The sequence below is a fragment of the Equus asinus genome, chromosome 13, assembly GCF_041296235.1.
Source record: "Equus asinus isolate D_3611 breed Donkey chromosome 13, EquAss-T2T_v2, whole genome shotgun sequence".
Lineage (NCBI taxonomy): Eukaryota > Metazoa > Chordata > Mammalia > Perissodactyla > Equidae > Equus > Equus asinus.
Window position 1 is genome coordinate 19,711,216 of NC_091802.1, and position 17,050 is coordinate 19,728,265.

Here is a 17,050-nt window from a genome sequence, read left to right on the forward strand (position 1 = left end):
GGGCAGGAGGGACCTCGGAAGAGCCGGGATGACAGGGTGGAGGTTGGAGGAAGTCGCTTCCCAGGCGGGCGGGCGAGGGCTCAAGGGTAGACTGTTGGCGGGTCTCAGGCTCGGAAGGATTGGGAGGGGCCGGGGGCGGGCCGAAGGATGCGGTCGAGAGAATGGCTGGGGCGGGGCTAAGAACGGGGCCAGGGGCGGGGCTAAAGCCTGAGGGTAGGGCTAAGAGCTGCGAGAAGGTCTGGAAAGGAACTAGGGATGGGACTGAGGGCTGGGCCCGAGATAAAGGGGAGGTACTAAGGTTGAAGGTGGGACAAAGAGGGGCCTGGAAGGAGCTGGGAGGCCCCAGATGAAGAGGGCGACTGAGCTTAGACGTGGGCTGAGAGGACAACGCAAACTAGAACGGGGGAGGGGTGGGGGTGGAGGGATAGGGCAAGCATGAGGCAGAGTTAGCGGCTGGGCTGGGGCCAAGCTGAGACTGGGGTTTATGGTTGGCTCGGCCAAGCTGAGGTTCAGGGTTGGACTTCGACAAGGAAGAGTCTTGTAGAGAAGAAGAACTGGGCTGAGAGCGATGTGGGTCAGGACGACACTGACGACTGAAAGATGGACTAGTGAAAAGACTGAGGACGATGCCAACATCTGGGATGAGAGCAGCTGGGGTAAGGAGGGGACGGGGCAGAAGATTAGGGGAGGGCTTCGAGCTGGGGGCGTGGCACGTGGACTGCCCTGAGTACTCCGGGAGAGTGTAGGACTGAACGGAACCTGACAAAGGAGGCGGGGCCAAGGGCTGGGCTGGGGCGGAGTTAGGGCTTGGAGGCGGGCTCACTTCGAGCCTTGAACCAATGATGGAGGACTAGAGTCCTGAGGCCCTGGGGAATCGCTTGCGGGTTGGCTGGGGCGGTCCGGCTGGAGCCAGAGCTGCAAATCCTAGTTGTAGGGATGGAAGGCAGCGTTGTGGTGCAGCCGGGCGCCCAGGCCACCGCCCAATAAGTGCAGGACCCGGCTGAAGCCCATGGTCCAGCGCCCACCCACTCCCCTGGGCTGGGGCGGGCGGTTCCATTGACTCCGGGGGCAGGAAAGAGTCTGGAGGTTCCACGCGTGACATCACAATCGTCTTCAGATGTGGGCGGGGCCAGGGCGGCATTTCCAAGGAGACGCTTGCACACTGCCCCTGCCTTGCTCCCTCCTTTTCCCTCCTTCCCTTCCTTGGTTATTCCCTCCCTCCCTTTCTCCCTCCCTCCCTCCCCTATTCAGCTCTTCTGGTGCCCAACCTGGAACCCTACCCCCTGTGCCGCAAGGGAGGGGGGCTCTCCTCAGCCCGCAGGACTGGGAGGATTCTGTACAAATGAGCATCACCTGTGAGTTTTGAGTTAGGCCCCTGTGCCCCATTAACGCTCTACCGAGAAAGAGAAAACAAGCCTCCCTCTTCCTTTCAAGAGACCACACTCATTTATTATGAAGTCTCCCCTGTGTCCACTTCAACCACTTCTGCTGCAAGAGCTCTCGTTCTGTCTGTGAAGCCAGAGAACAGACTGCCTTCCTCAGATCTGAGGAGAGTTACTAAGTCCCTCCCCTCAGCAAACAGAATTATGCTTGTTAGGGCTTCTTGGGGATTTGGGGGATGTTAATCAGCAGACCCTGAATATAAGCCTCTTTCATGGTGACTCGGGAGAGAGCAAGGACAGTGGAGTCAGATAAAGCAGAGGTTGAACCCAGACCCCGGCCCAGGGCCCTCTGGCCTGACCTTAGGGTCCACATCATAAGGGACAAGCGAGGCTGTGGAGTTAGGACTGACAAAAACCAGAGGATGAGGGACTGACTGTTATCGAGATGAAAATCAGGTGTAGTAGAAAGTGACAGCTTGCAGGATGGGTTTGGGAGAGGAACCCCAAGTAGACAGGGCTAAAAGAGGACAGGCTATGGAGCCAGGAAGACTGGGTTTGAATCCTACCTCTGCCATCTATTAACTTGTGTCTTTGGACAAGTTACTTATCCTGAGTCTCTGTGTTCCCATCCACAGAATGCGTTGTGTAATTTAGAATCAAAGGCCTATCTGAGGCACTGGCCCCACAGCCTAATTGTTAAGTGCAGTGCACTCTGTTTCAGCAGCCAGGGTTCGCTTCACAGGCGTAGACCTACACTACTCGTCGGTGGCCATGCTGTGGCAGCAACCCATATACAAAATAGAGGAAGACTGGCATAGATGTTAGCTCAGGACAAATCTTCCTCAAGCAAAAATAGGAAGATGGGCAACAGATGTTAGCTCAGGGCAACTTTTCCTCAGCAAAAAAAAAAAAAAAAAAAAAAAAAAAAATCAAAGGCATATTTTAAAAGCCCAGCACAGAGTCTGACATTGGGAAGATGGTCATCTTGGGTAAGTTTTCTTCCCCTAGAAAAGTCCCCAAGTCTGAACCCTGGGCAGAATCTCCAATGCCATAGCTACTTTGTGGCTCCAATATGGGGTTTATTCTATTCTACTCATGTATTCATTTGATCAACATTTACTGAGCACCTTCCATGTCCCAGGACCTGTAGACACAGAGGCAGATGAAATATGGGCCTTGTTCTTAAGTTGCTATATAGTACTTATATGCAGTACCACGGCAGGGTAAAGGGGCACAAGACATATGACCAGTTCTACTTGGACAGCATTGTTCTTTCCAAGATGAGCAGGTGCTTCTTGCAAGTGGAGGCAGGAGAGAAGGAATGGAGAAGGGAGAGGTGGGAGGATGGATGGATGCGGGGGAGGAACTGATAACTGAGGAAGGAACCAAGACCTGGGTCCTAGAGGGCCAGTTATGTCATGATAAGGAGTGCACCTCATCCTGAAGGTAGTGGAATGACATTAAGGAGGAGGAACATGGTGGACTGCTTGGTACTCTTAAAACTCAGTTTGGCTTCATTGTGAGAACTGGATGAGGGTAGTGAGACAGGAGGCAGGGAGGCCGGGCAGGAGGCTACTGCAGCTGTCTTGGTGTGAGATAATGAAGGTCTGAACCAAGACAGGGGCAGATGTGGGGGCAGGCAGGCATGACAAGACTTGGTCATCTGGGGCCGGCCCGGTGGCGCAGTGGTTAAGTTCACACGTTCCACTTCTCGGCGGCCTGGGGTTCACTGGTTCGGATCCCGGGTGCGGACACGGCACCGCTTGGCACGCCATGCTGTGGTAGGCATCCCACATATAAAGTAGAGGAAGATGGGCACGAATGTTAGCTCAGGGCCAGGCTTCCTCAGCAAAAAGAGGAGGACTGGCAGTAGTTAGCTGAGGGCTAATCTTCCTCAAAAAAAAAAAAAAAAAAAAAGACTTGGACATCAAGTTGGTGTAGAAGTGAGGGAAAGAATCATCCCTAGATTCTAGCTGAGCTGTCTGTTGCTCTCTGAAATTGAAGATCCAAGAGGAGATGGTTTATGGAGGGTAGGGAGAAGATGGTAGTTCATGTGGGACATGCTGGTGTAAGATGTTCTGGGAATGTCCAAAACAATATTGGCTATGTGCTTGGGAAAGCAGTCTGGATTGGAGACCCAGATTTACATCATTTTATTGGTGGGTATTGAAACCATGGAAGTGGATGACATTATCCAAGACAAGCCTGTAAAGTCTTCTGAGAAGGAAGGAGACAGCAAAGGAGTTAGGAAAGAACTAAAAAGCTAGTCAGGGAAGGAAGAGAGAGAGGAGATGAGAGAGACCTGTCATGGGAGTCAAAGGAACAGTTTTCAGAAGAGACTGATTAGTCAATGGAAGAGATGAAGAAAAAAGGGCCACTGGGTTTTGCTATCAGGAAATCAACAGTGGCCTTTGCCTGGCCTCTTCCGATAGAGGGGTCCAGATGACTGCCATGTTGTAGGGGGCTGAGTAGAAGAGAGAGGTGGAGGCTCAGCTCACTGAAGGTAGGGACTGGGCCTCCTTCACTGGTGCCTAGTGAAGCTATCCAATGTGTCTGTTAAATGAATGAGTGAATAAACTGGGATTGAAAACGAAGACGGGTGGGTTATGTAGTGGTAGAGGGAGAAACAGAGTTCACAGAGTCTTTTGTTTAAAGGTGTTTATAGCCTGTAGGAAAAAACAAACAAAACAAAAACATTAAAGAGGGAGAAGGAGAAAATTCTGGCTGGGATCTAGAGTTCAAATGCTTTGGGCAGGAGGAAGGAGCAATACTTCCCCAGGCTGGAGGAGAGCTCATGTGGGAGCAGCCACAGACAAGGCTGGTGAAATGATCTGCTGAGAGAGCAGCAGCAGGGTAGGAGCTTCCAAGGAAGTGCTTGAAGTATCATTCATTCATTCAATAAATTTTGAGTACTTACTGTGCTGTGAAAAACAGAAGAGGCTGACCAGGGACCTGTAGAGGGATGCCCAAGTGCCACTGAAGGCCCCGCTGAAGTCCCCAAGCAATCAGCTTCCCTTCCCTAAGTAGGACTCAGCTCCAACGCCCCCAAAACCGAAGCTAATTGTTGGGAAGAAAATGAAAGTGCCAGACTCCACCCTGTGGTTGCTGGTGGAGCTGCTGTCCCAGCTGGAGTTCTGCTTGGGAACACCCTCTAACTAGGCTCCACATACCCTGGGACAATTCCTGGAACTGTCCCTCCTTTCCCGAACTCTGGCTTACTCCTATCCATTACTTTAGCTTCAGCTTCTAGCATTCTTCTTCCAAGAAGTCTTTTCTAATTCTCCCCACCCCCAAGGTTTCCGTAGGTATCCCTGTTCTGTGCTCTCACAGGCCTTTCTCACCATTTCCCTATCATCGTCTGCATCACACCACTGTCCTGAACAGTGCCACATACCTCCCTGCAGCCCTCTCCCCCCCTCCCCCAACACCTTGAGAGCAGGGACTGTTGTGTTGTTTTTTCAATTTCTGCATCTCTGGGCTGCAGCTGGGGCCCCACACCTGGAGCATCTCAGGAAATGTTTGATGAATGAATGGCATGGGGAGAGGGGCTGCTGCTGCTACTCTGTACTCTCTCAGATATAAACAGGTTGCCCAGTTGGGAGAGAGGACATCTGCTGGCTGGTGTGGCGTCTAGCACTGATGCATCTACCTTCTCTGAAGGTGGGTCGAGTGGATCTCTGCCCCGGGGTCCCCACCACGTCTCACCTGGCAAAGCTGACACCTGGTGGGAAGCAGGAGGGAGGGAAGTGCTTGGTCCTGAAGGGGTTACCCAGCCACCCCACCTCCACCCTATCCCCTACTCATGTGAGACAGAGGGCCCCTTCCTGGAGGCCACAATCACTCCTCTCCATTGTAGAGCACTTTATAGTCCACAATATGAACTGAGTCTTCCCAAGAACCATGCAGAATAGCTATTACTGCCATCCTCATTTTATGCACAAGGAAATGAAGGTTCAGAGAAGTAAATAACTTGCCCTAGGTCACCCAGTTAGTAAGTGACAGAACCAAGACTTGGACTCAGGCCTGTCTGACCACAAGTTCAGGGCACTTGCCACTGTGCTGCCCTTTGTCCCAGTTCAGCAGTGCTGAAGAAACCCAAGGTGGTGGTAGTGTTCCAAGATCCTACCTCACATGCCTTATTTCTTTCAGGATGGAGAAAGGGCATGGGGTCAGGGGTGTATGGGAGACCTGGGACCCTCACAGCTTGGTGTGGAGAAAGGAAAGGAAGAGGAATGTGGGGGAGGCTCAGACCAAGCTGCTATCTCCTCACCTCTCAAGTACTTTAAGGACACTTGGACTAACACACCTCCAGCCTGGTTTAACTCCTGGCTGGTGGCCAGTATGAGGTCTTGCCCAGGTTTCACCTGCCTCGTGGGGGGGTGGATAAAGGTGAAATCCTTCTGGGCTGCTTGGAGGGAGTTAGCCAGCCACAGCACCCCATGCCATGCTGCCATGGAACTCATCAGTGCCCACCCACTCCTTCTTCTGGGGTGAGCGGAGCTGGAGTCCAGGGGGGACCTGTATGAAGGTGCCCTGTCCTCTCTGTCCTTGTGTATGAGACCCTGGGCATGTGGAGTCACTTCATGGGCTTACTTTTTAGATGGGGGCCTGAGGGAGAGCCACTGGTAGACTGGAGCCATAGGCAGGGTCAGAGGTGAGGCAGTGGGGGGTGGAGGCTGGCAGACTCCAGTGTGTGTCCAGGGCTTGCATTTGGCTGAGCAAAAGAGGTGGGAGCCTTTCTCCAGGGCTTTCCCCTAACCCCAAATTCTCACCCCAGCAGCTTCTCCCCTGTGCCTTGGGAAAGGGGACATGGTATCTATGCTGCCTACATGAGGTGGAAGGGTTCAGGCTGGGGATGGGTTGTTCAGAAGTCTGTGGCTCTAAGGACTGAGGAGAGAGAATGGACAGAGAATGGGAACTTGATGAATCAAGAGTAGGGAAAGAAATCAAGAATGAGCATGGGAAAGGGGAGAGAAGTGAGAAAGGCATCAGGAGGGAGAAGGGGCTTGGAGAAGAAAGGAGGGAAAAGGGAAGGACCAGAGTCAGGAGAAGGTGGCAGGGAGCATGACATACCATGAGTTAGATCTCAGCTCCTCTCCAGGCCTGAGTTGCTATGCTGTGGTAGGCCTTGTGTCTGGAGTGGCTTCAGAGGCTGTGAGGTGTTGGATGTAGGCCTCCTGGGCCCGTGCAGGGCAGGCATAGGAACTGAGGATGCTGCTGCTGCTGGGGCCTCTGAAGTCATGCTTCTGTCTGCCATGTGGCTCCACAGTTGGCCATGTCAAGACAGCCTTCTCCTACTCAGATACCCTGTGGGGTAGGGTAGCTGACAACTCTGAGTGGCCGGGTGAGGGGCAGGCGGGAGTCACTGGAGGGACCCAGGAGGGTAGGCTCCCACAAAAGGCAGGGGAGGGGAAGAGGCAAATGTGATAGGACAGCAAGGGGGACTTGGTGAGGACCTTGGTGAGACATTTTCCTGGAGTCTGCAGAAGGAAGGCAGATTCATGCTGCAGATTGGGGAAGGGGGAGTGCGGGGGCCTGCAGTTACTGCTAGGCTGTTACTACTACTGAAGTCAAAACAGCTGCAGGAGAAGGAGGGTGGTGGCAGCAGGGGAAGCGGTTGAAGCCTTGAGACTGAGCTGTGAGGGGAGACCCAGAGGTGTGCTGTCACCACCTCTGTGTGACTGAGACTCCTACCCCCTCAGGTGAATTCAAGGACCCTGACAGGTGCTGCTGGAAACACAAGCCATGCACTGGGCACATCATGTACCCCTTCGCCTCTGCCTATGGCCACCACGATCTGCACCTGCACTCTGTCAGCCACTGTGACTGTGACTCTAGGTAAGGGCCCTCGTCCTTGAGTGACCCCAGCTCAGGAGAGACTCCTGGGAAGAACCAAATCCAAACTTTCACTGTGGTTTCCTCCCTCAAACTTTGGTGCCCCTTCAGCTTTGACTTGGCGCTGCCAGCCCAGCCCCAACTTTGTAAACCTGCCTCTGCTCCAAGAGTAATGGGGAGAAAATCTTCTGGCAGGCTGGGCTGAGCCCAGTACAAGCCTGTTGTCCCTTAGCCTTCTCACTCTCGGCCCCTTGGGAGTGATGGAGGCATGGAAGCCAGGCGAGTCCCCTGTGTGGCAGGCTGAAGGACTGCTCAAAGACAAATACCAGCAGCTCCCGAGATGGGGGCCCAACCTGCTCCCGAGATGTGGGTTCAACTTGTTTCAAGATCATCCAGTCCCCTTGCCTTGAGTTCATCCCAGAGGAATTGTGTGTGGAGCGGTTCTGGTATGGCTGGTGAGTGACGGCGGGGGAGCAGGGGGCCCTCTCTGGGGCACTGGTTCCCACTCTCTACCAACTTTCTCTTTCTCTGTCTCCTTTTGTCCCAGGTGCAAAAGCTACAGGCCTGTCTCTGTGGCAGTGATCCACCATCCCATCCACCACGAGTGTGGGGCAGATGACCTAGATGAAGAAGAGGAAGAGGAGGAGGAGGAAGAAAAAAGCAAGCCTCCCATCCCGACCCAGGTGGGGCCCACCACCACACCCACTGATGCGGGCATGGGCATGGTCACGGGTACTCCTGACTCGGCAGCTCCCATTACCATCTGGCGCTCTGAGAGCCCCACAGGGAAGTCCCAGGGCAGCAAGGTGATCAAGAAGATCAAGAAGAAAAAGGAAAAAGAGAAAGACAAGGAGGAGGAGTCAGATGAGAAGACAAAGCTGAAGAAAAAAGTCAAGAAGGGCAAGCTGCCTAAGAAGAAAAGCCTGGTTAAATCAGAATCTCCACCTCCAGACTTGAGCCGATCACTAAGCCCAAGAGAGTTGGTCAGGATGTCAGAGTCCAGCCCAGACACTCGGGAAGACCTGGAGAGTGAGGACAGTTACAATGACCCCGGGCGGGAGGCACCCTCTAGTGAGGATATTGTGGAGTCTTCATTGCCCAAGAAGAGAGAGAAGAACACGGTCCAGGCCAAGCAGCCCAGGGTAAAGGCCTCACCGATCAAGAAGGTCAACAAGAGGAAATCTCCCCCAGCATCAAACCCCAATCTCAGTTGAGGCCAGGGCGACCAGGGTGAAGAATAAATGCGATCAAGCCTGTCGCTGACCCTTGCTGCTCTTCTCTCTCCCTCCAATCTGGCTACTTCTGGGGGTAAGGGGTGGCCTCTGGGCATAGCTAAAGCCAAGGGGCTAGGGGGCTGCAGGGGTTTCTGAAGGGCAACTCATCTTTCCAGAGGAGGTCCATGGGAAGGTAGGTGGGAGGGAAAGGAGATACAGCCAGTTTCTCTGTAATATCTTAGGCCCAGGGCAGGAGAAGAGCACATCTGGGTGGGGTGGGCAGGGGGCTTCCTGACTACTGGGAGATTGGTCTGTGTGAAATCCACTTGGGGACAGGCAGTACTGTCTGCAGTGATGCACCTAATAAACTGAACCTTTTAACTCACTCTGTGCCACAGTGCCTGGCCTTTCCCTCCTCTAAGTGGCCCTGGGGAAGGTGCTGGTGGCACCAAAGGAAACGTGATCTTCCCAGTGGGGGTGGCCCTGCTCCTGCTGGGCCCTTCCACACCTTTTGTGCTGAAGGGAATGGAACTAATTTCCTGGCAGAAGGCCAGCCCCTTCCCCCTGACTCTTGCCAACAGAAGAGCTAGAGACCTTAAATGAAGGAAAGTGAGGTGGGTGTTCACCAAAGTTGGGCAGCAGTGCCCTTTTCTGACTTTTCTGCTGAGGCCCAAGCAGAGGAAAGGGAGGGGAAAGCTTCACTTCACTAGCACCGACTTACAAAACTGTGAGGTGAAGCCCTTGTGAAGAAATACACGGAGGGCCCGGCCCCAAGACCTAGTGGTTAAATTCAGTGGATGGTGTGCTCTGCTTTGGTGGCCCGAGCTTGGTTCCCCGGCACGGACCTACACCACTCGTCAGCAGCCATGCTGAGGCAGTGACCCACATACACAACAATAGAGGAAGACTGGCACAGATGTTAGCTCAGGGTGAATCTTCCTCAAGCAAAAAGAAGACTGGTGATGCTTGTTAGCTAGGGTGGATCTTCCTCAGCAAAGAAACAACAACAAACAAAAAAAACCCCAGGGAGATCAGGAGTCCAGAACAAAAGAGGCAGTGGGGCTGGGGAAGAGACCAGGGCCAGGGGACAGGCCTCCCCTGTGACGTTCCAGCTCCTTTTTCCAGGGCCAGTGTGTGTGTGGGAGCAGGTGAGCGTGGGGCCCATCCTGGGGCAGAAGCACCTGACTTGCGTGGAGATAATGTCAGAGACCAAGGCCCAGCTGGCAAAAAGGGGAGAGTGAGGTGTAAGGGATTAAGTCGAGAAACCTAGATTTACTTGTGGCTGTTCTCCAATGTGCCAGAGAAGACTAGTAGGTACAGTGGACAGGGTGGCTGTGAGTGAGTGTAATAATGGTAGCTAACACTGCTGAGCCTTATGAGGTTCCAGGCACTGGGCTAAAGTATGCACTTCACACATTCCATCTTAGTCCTCACAGCCTGACACCAGATGAGGTGGGTAGCACCACCTCCATTTTAAAAATAAGAAAGCTGGCCTAGAGACAACAAGAGGTTGGTCGAGATCACAGGGCTGGGAAGTGGAGCAGGGATGCGACCACAGGCAGTCTGAGGCAGAAGCTGCCTGCTCTTCTATGAGTCATTGCCTTTCTGATGGCCTGGAAGAGGGAGTCAGGGGAGCCCTGAGAGATCCAAAAACTGCTTCGAAAGCCACCCCTCAATAGCTGGAGAGTTGGAGAGAGAGGCTTTGTCAAGTGCTCTGTAGAAACACTGTTTATTCAAATGACAGGCAGGAAGCAGCGGCAGCAGGTGGGTGAGGGCAGCCAGGCGGGGGCTCGGCAGGTTAGCACTGCTCCTCTATGTCCCCTGCAATCCTGCTCTGATAGCCACCCAAGCTGTTGGCATCAGGGTCAGAAATACTTCCCCTCCTCTCCCTCCTGCCACAAACTGAATAAATAGCATCCCTCTCCCCACAAGAGTTGGGGGAGTCTCATGTGCTGAGCTTTGTGCCCTGGTCACAGCCCAAAGTCAGGTGAGGGCAGAAGCTCAAAATGGCTTGTAGGGAGTAGAATACAAAACTGTTCCACTCTCATTCTCTTCTTCCTCTTCTTCCTCCCTGCCACACTCCCCTCCCAGCCTGGTCCCAGGACAGGTGGTCGGTGAGAGCCTGGAGTGGGAGAATTGTCGCCTAGCGTATATTGAGCTCAAGTTCGCAAGGCATCCAGGCTGTCACCCATCCAGGCTGACCACCAATGAGAACGTCAATTCACGTCACTTTATGGACAGAAAAGGAGGAGCAGGGAGTGAGGCAGTGGGAGGCCAGACCTCTCCCAGCCTCAGAGGTAACCCGAGTCCTAGGAGCAGGTCCCCTACCGATCCATCTCGTCCAGAAGCGGGGTGGCATCGCCAGCAATGGACATGGGGGTGCTTTCGATCATGGGGCTGGGGGAGGGCCGAGGTGTCAGCCGCTGCTTCTGTTTCCGCCGTTCTGCCTCCTTCTCCTGAAGCCACTGTTCCGCCATCTTCCCCCAGTCGATGGCTGCGTGGCTGTTGGACCTTGGAGGGAGAAGAAGGGGCCTTTGAGACTGGGGTTCTCCAGGGTTGCACTAGAAGGAAGCCTTCTCACCAATCACTGGTGAGTACCCATCTTTGCAGTAGTGAATCTCACACCTCTGCTGGGTGTGAGATGAGAAGCTGCCACATTGACCTCTTCTGTCTTCTCCCAGAAAGCAGTCCTCCTGGGGACATGACCTGGGTCATGGCTCTCGGAAGACCCAGAGTACCTGCCTATGCTAAGCACCTCGGCCTCCTGACACCGCCTGCCCCTGCTCCGTGCCACTATCCATATACTCACTTTGGCTGCTGCTGCCGTTGCCGCGAGCTGGAGGAGGGCTGGGGCTGGGCCTGGGCAGACTGCGGGGTGGTGCTGGCCTGTAGCTGGTGGTACTGTGGTGTGGTGATGGGCTGGCTTGGGGTTGTGTAAGAGTAGCTGGGGGTCATTAGTGGTGTGGCCACTGGCTGCTGGGCTGGCGTTGGGAACACCTGGAGAAGGGTGAACAGTTAAAGGGGGATGGGTTCTGAGCTTATTTGGCCTTGCTGTGAACTTCTGGCAAGCTGAAAGTTTGGGCTCAGCACAGAGCTTTCCAGCTGACCCTCTCTTGAGCAGTGTGTGGTCTTAGCAGCAGGGGTAGACCAGTGGGGTGGGACCTGGCACAACAATGGGACCCACCAATCCTGACCACTTCAGGTTCCTAACAGCCTGAAGGTTCCAAAGATCCCAAAGGATTGTGGAAAGGTCAGTCCTCTTATTCCCCTTCCCCCCAAATGGGCTTAAGAAACAGGAACGATCTGCTTGGGACAGTTGCTAAGGTTGTGGCAGCCCCATCTGTGCATATGAAGCCCCTCGTGGTGGACGCTGCCAGAGGTCAGTCTATGGAGGTGGCTGGTAAATGATGACCATTCCCTTTCACTCTTTCCCAACCTCCGCAGGGAGCCCCCTCCCCAGGCCACGTACGTGATAAGCGCTGCTGCCCCCTCCACTGCCACCATAGCCATACTGGCTAGAGGCCCACTGGGCTGGGGTGGCATTAGGGTTCTGTCCTTGGCCTGTCACAGCTGCAATGGCACTGAACATCTGCGAGGTCATGTTCTGGGGCAGGGCGTTCACAGCCCGTGTCAGATCTGTAAGCACACAGACATGGGAGATGGGCACTTTAGAGGTACAAGTCCTTCTGGCTCCATCCCTCCAATTCCCGAGTCCCAGGCATGAGCTCCTCACCTGCAAGGTTGATGTTGGCTGGCGTAGCATTGATAGAAGCAGGTGTCCGGGTCCTGCTGCTGCTACTGGGGGTGATGCCTGTGGGAAATGGCCTGAATTACATTTCTCCAGAAACCTGTTTCTGGTTTCACAATTTAGGGGGCTGGAGGAGGTACTGAGATGAGTGGAAAGAAGAAGGGAAGGTGCAGAGGCAAAGCAGATAGAGAACTTCCCTAACGCTAGGAGGTTGGAGTAGGAGTAAGAGAGCTGAAATGACAGCCTCGGCCTCACCCCCTCCCATAGACGGCCAATGATTACCTTGAGTCAGGGCCTAGATGTCCCTCCTACCACACCCTAGAAGTCAGAGAGAGTGGAACTCACCTGGTACAGGATCTTGGTAATGATCCTTAAACCATCTGAAAAGTCCATTCACAGTTGGAAAGATTTGGCCTCGGTACCGGAATCCTTCTGGAGTCACCGTTACATATTCTATCCTGGGATTTTGGAAGGAAACATGCATCAGATACCACTTAGGGCCAGCTGTGAGAGAGCGGCCAGAACAGATCTCCACCACGTGAAGTAGCCACACTGGGTGCTAGGGGAAAGGAGAGGTGAAAGAGCCATCCCTGACTCTGTACAAGGAGGCTACACTCTGACTGGGGAGGCGAGGAGTGCGTGGCAGAGTACAGTCAAGCCAGGAGTCAGCAGCCCCTGGTGTGCTACATACAGGCTACCAGAGGAAGGCTTGCTGGTGACTGGGCCACCATCCTAGGCTGCAGTATGATGGCAGCACACTGCAGGTGAAGGTGACACTGAAGTCAGAGAGTGTCAGGGTTGGAAGAGGCCCCCAAGAGCAGCAAAGCACAACTCGCCATGAGCCAGAATCTGGAAGAGCGTGGAAGGTGGTTAGTCTGCCCTTATTCAATACTTTGTACAGGAGAGAGTGGACAAGAGGCTGGGCTCTGGGTTCAGACTCAGTTCGAGTTCCAGTTTTGGCTCTGCCACTTACCACCTATATGACTTTATACCAAGTCACTAAACCAAAATCTCAACTTCATTTGTAAAATGAGGATAGCAGCACTTAAATCTATAGGGTGAGTGTGAGAAATAAGTGAGATAGTGCATGTAAAGCACTTATCACAACACCTAAATTAGGGTCGTGCTCAAAGACAGCTGTCAACAGCCAACAGACAACGCTAAGTATTGCCAAGTTCTCATTTACGTTAAGCTGAAACTTGCTTCTTAAATCTTCTATTCAAGTGTTGTTCATTCTGCAACACAAGGAGTCTATGCCCCTTTCCACAGGAAGCTATCATGTCGCTTCTGAGGTATCAGTTAAAGGTACACAGTTTGTTCAACTGTTCCTCACAGGACAGTTTCCAGCCCCGACACAGCCCTGGCTGCCATCCTCTAGAAGCACGCTGGTGAATCAGGAAAGGGTTCTCAGAAACAAGCACCATATTCCAGACGTGCCCAAGATAGGGCAGGGTCCAGAGTCTAGAGCTTCTTGTCATCTGGCTACTGAGCCCCCGCTCAAAGAGTCTACACAGTGTGTCACGTGTAGGCAGTACAGGCATAAGAACAGAAATGCAAAGGCCCTGGACAAGGGCCAAAAGGAGGATGGCTGTGGGCAGGGCTTAGGTAGAGAAGGCTCATACAGTTATCAATCTGGGTAACACACACAAAGAAAGCAGGTCTAAAGAAACTGGATTTTGTCCCATTGAGGGTGAGCACCAGAGGGACCCAGTTAAAGGAATACCTAGGAAGGCCACCTTGTCAAGTCATACACAGAAGGGAGCGGAGTGGGTTGATGCTGGAAAGAAGAGATGCTCTCCTGACCCATCCCTTCTGTGCAGGCAGAAGAGTTAGCACACTACAGCAACAGTGAGCCACCATGTGCTGAAAGCCCTGGCGAGGGTGAGGCAGAATGGAAAAGAGACCAGTATGCTGGCGACCATCTTTGCCAGTCAGGTGGAGAGCGTCTGGTGATTTCCATCACTCCTTGGGAGGGAGAAGAGGCGAACGGAACTCTTTTCACAGGGTTGATGGAAGTGCCTTTCTTATACGAATCTTTGCCTTTTGTCTCTAAATCATCACCCTCTTTCCCCACCTCCAACCTCCACCTCCATTCTAAACAGATAAGAGGAAAAAGGTAGTTAAGCAGAACTAGAGAGTACTGCTCTGGGGGCCTCTGACTCCTTTGCTAGCCTGTCTGTGGACCCCAGTGGCAGCACCTTCTCAGCACCAGTGCTCACCTGGGTTTACCCCGGGGCTGGTATCCCAGTAGGAACTTGCCGGGCAGTTCCTTGCAGGCACAGATGAAATAAGGGATGAAGGTGGGCTTCTCCTTCTTAGTTTTGATGAGCAGCTCCTCTAATTTCTGGGGGTAGAATGAGGGGGAGAGGTTGGGATAGTAGCATGCTTGGTATACAATGTCTGGCGCATATATGACGTACACTTCCTTCACCAGCTGAGCATCCCCTACACTGAAGGGAAACCATACATCCTTAAGTGACGGGGAGGTGTCATCCCTCGCAGGGCCCTGGGCTCACCTTCCGGTCCCCACCGCTGCAGTCCTGATAATACTTGTGGTTCAGAAGGTCCCGGGCAAAGGATGCCATGGGCTGGACATAGCGGGCAACGATCTCATCCAAGTCTTCAAACTCCTGTGGGAAGAAGGTAAAGGCTCCATGTGTCACATCCAGAGCTGAGATTCCTGGCCTTTCATCAAATCCACCCTGACGGCAACTCATAGGAGGGGTGGGCTTTTCAGCCCTGCTGTAGCCTTACTTCACTACAAAGTCCCCTCAATTTATCCACCTGTTCAAGTCATGCCCTAATTTATTAGCTTACGAGGCATAAAAGCCTTTAAATCATAAAACTTTGATTCTCTCCTGGTGCTTGGGAACAATAGGGAGCCTCATAAGATTTCTCTCCACTGAAAACAGGACAGAAAAACTTGATATGTCCGTGTGTGTATGTGTGCGTGCATGCTGCATGTGTATTTTCTCCTCTTCCTCCAGTGGCTCTCTCTAGGTAGTCTATTTTAAAATTGGAGGACAGAGAAGGAAAGATGAAAGATACAAAACTGACATCAAATGACTAATTTCACAACAAACCTCCTGTTTTGCTGCTCTGTGTAGCTAAAACACATATATTGCATACGAGTTACTAACGTCAGGTGAAAGCGGCCAGAAATGGCTTGCTTCTGGAAGTAGGAGTGGGATGGAATGTGGGCAGGCGCTGGCTCTCACCTCACTGTTGATCCACAGGGTGGCTCCCAGGCTGAAGGCATTTTCCTTGCCTTCTTCCCGCACATCCACGTGCTGATAGATGCCGTCACTGACCTTCCAGGTCACTGTCAGGTGATTTTCGCCCTTGCTGCTCGGCCGGATAATCACATCACCCTGGTCCATGGTCTCCATCATCTTTTCTGCTTGCTTGAAATTTATATTATGGAAGGATGGGTGCGCAATCACTCGCTTGATGTATGCTGAAGAGGTCAGGAAAGAAGTGCAGATCAGGTGACGGGGCTGGGTGCTGACAGCAACGGGACAAACCATGGCTGCATTTCTGCTTCACTACTGCATTCTGAGACTCTCTCACCCTCTCTCGACCTGGATTCTCTGATGTGAAGGATGTGTTAACCTGGGTTCCCAGAAGATGAAGCTTTAAGAGTCACAGTACATTAGCAAAGAAAATGTGACCCCAAAAGACCCTGGTTTCCAGCCCTGCAAGTGACTCCCTTTCATGATGTCTCTGGGCCTCAGCACCTCAAAGCTGAGCACTCACTCCTACCAGGAGGCTAAGCAAGGGAAACAGCCACTAGCACATGCATCCTGTAGAGGGACGGCTGCCAAGACTCGGGCTGCATAGGGATGGTGGCGGGCACACTCACTGGTCCGCTGCTGCTTCCGCTTCATGTCCTCCTCCTGCTTATGGTCTGCTGCCTCAGCATCAAAATCATAGTAGGTGTCCTTGGGCAGTTTCCACTCGTTGTTCCTGTCCATGAGGTCTGAGGTACGGCAGGTCAGGTCTGCACTAAACTTCTCGATGTCAATCTTCATTATGCGGCAGTGAACAGTCATTCCCACCTAGATCCACAGAACATTTGAGCTGGAAGGGACAAGGTGATCTAGCCCGATGCCCTATTTTATATATAAGAAAACCGAAGTCCAGGCAGAAAGCTGGAGTGACTTGCCCAAAGCCAGCCAGCTACTGAGTGGCAGATTAGGAGTTCAGGGTTGAGTCTGGTCTACTGACTACAGGCTGAGTCCTGCACTGATGCCTTCCACTCTAGGCAGGAAAACCAACTGGAGCCTACTGGGATCTATCCTGTCACTGGCACTATTCCCTTTTCCCATAAAGTTGCCTAATTACTGCTTCCAGGGTGCCAACAAAGTCTGCCTGCCCTTTTTGGAGGGGAAGCAAAATAGCTGTTTTTGGGTTAGCCTGGTGGCGTAGTGGTTAAGTTCACATGCTCTACTTCAGTGGCCCAGGGTTTGCAGGTTCAGATCCCAGGTGTGGACCTAGACACTACTCACCAAGCTATGCCCTGGTGGCGTCCCACATACAGAACAGAGGAAGACTGGCATGGATGTTAGCTGAGGGACAATCTTCCTCAAGCAAAAAGAGGAAAATTGGCAACAGATGTTAGCTCAGGGCCAATCTTCCTTAGCGGAAAAAAAAAAAAGGGGCTGTTTTCTGTACCTTACCCGACTTAAGCCCTTCTGTCTAAACAGTGGCAAAAGCCAATCACCATGCATAGTTTTCCTTTTGAAAATCTCTCTAGCTTCATTTATTAGGAATGTCTTTCCCTGGCTTTCTGAAGTCCACAGTTCTCAGGGGTTCACAATACTTAGAAGCAGAGAATTTGACAGATCTAGTACCAGTCATGTCACAAACTA

General features: G+C 52.8%; 2 protein-coding genes across 10 annotated transcripts in view; one reads left to right on the forward strand and one right to left on the reverse strand.

Annotated features, from left to right (window-relative positions):
* Nucleotides 1-193: 193 nt before the first annotated feature.
* Nucleotides 194-8,816, forward strand: PROCA1 (protein interacting with cyclin A1). Of its 4 annotated transcripts, XM_014862071.3 has the most exons (5): nt 216-656; nt 4,959-5,042; nt 7,085-7,220; nt 7,517-7,672; nt 7,765-8,816. In XM_014862071.3, exons 1-5 carry the CDS (start codon nt 569-571, stop codon nt 8,429-8,431), a joined length of 1,131 nt encoding a protein of 376 aa, XP_014717557.1. In that variant the 5' UTR covers nt 216-568; the 3' UTR covers nt 8,432-8,816. The 4 variants fall into 4 exon arrangements, with proteins under 4 accessions (XP_014717559.1, XP_014717557.1, XP_070338807.1 ...); XM_014862073.3 differs by lacking the exon at nt 4,959-5,042 and having other exon boundaries at nt 194-656; XM_070482706.1 differs by lacking the exon at nt 7,517-7,672 and having other exon boundaries at nt 7,765-8,809.
* Nucleotides 8,817-10,143: 1,327 nt separating this feature from the next.
* The window catches only part of SUPT6H (SPT6 homolog, histone chaperone and transcription elongation factor), a 30,269-nt gene continuing 23,362 nt past the window's right edge, over nt 10,144-17,050 (reverse strand). For all 6 annotated transcript variants that reach the window (XM_014862083.3, XM_070482702.1, XM_014862080.3 and 3 more), the window contains 9 exons: nt 16,042-16,237; nt 15,398-15,636; nt 14,696-14,809; nt 14,399-14,523; nt 12,525-12,637; nt 12,165-12,242; nt 11,901-12,067; nt 11,241-11,428; nt 10,144-10,942 (listed from right to left, as the gene is read on the reverse strand). In XM_014862083.3, coding sequence (XP_014717569.1) covers nt 10,756-10,942; nt 11,241-11,428; nt 11,901-12,067; nt 12,165-12,242; nt 12,525-12,637; nt 14,399-14,523; nt 14,696-14,809; nt 15,398-15,636; nt 16,042-16,237 — 1,407 coding nt within the window. In that variant the 3' untranslated portion in view covers nt 10,144-10,755. The remainder of the gene's footprint in view (nt 10,943-11,240; nt 11,429-11,900; nt 12,068-12,164; nt 12,243-12,524; nt 12,638-14,398; nt 14,524-14,695; nt 14,810-15,397; nt 15,637-16,041; nt 16,238-17,050) is intronic.

Coding starts and splice junctions, on each gene's coding strand:
- PROCA1 (XM_014862071.3), top strand. CDS start 569: ATGTGGGTCAGGACGACACTGACGACTGAAAGATGGACTAGTGAAAAG. Junction 7,221..7,516: donor CACTGTGACTGTGACTCTAG/GTAAGGGCCCTC, acceptor CCTGTGTGGCAG/GCTGAAGGACTGCTCAAAGA. Junction 7,673..7,764: donor GAGCGGTTCTGGTATGGCTG/GTGAGTGACGGC, acceptor CTTTTGTCCCAG/GTGCAAAAGCTACAGGCCTG.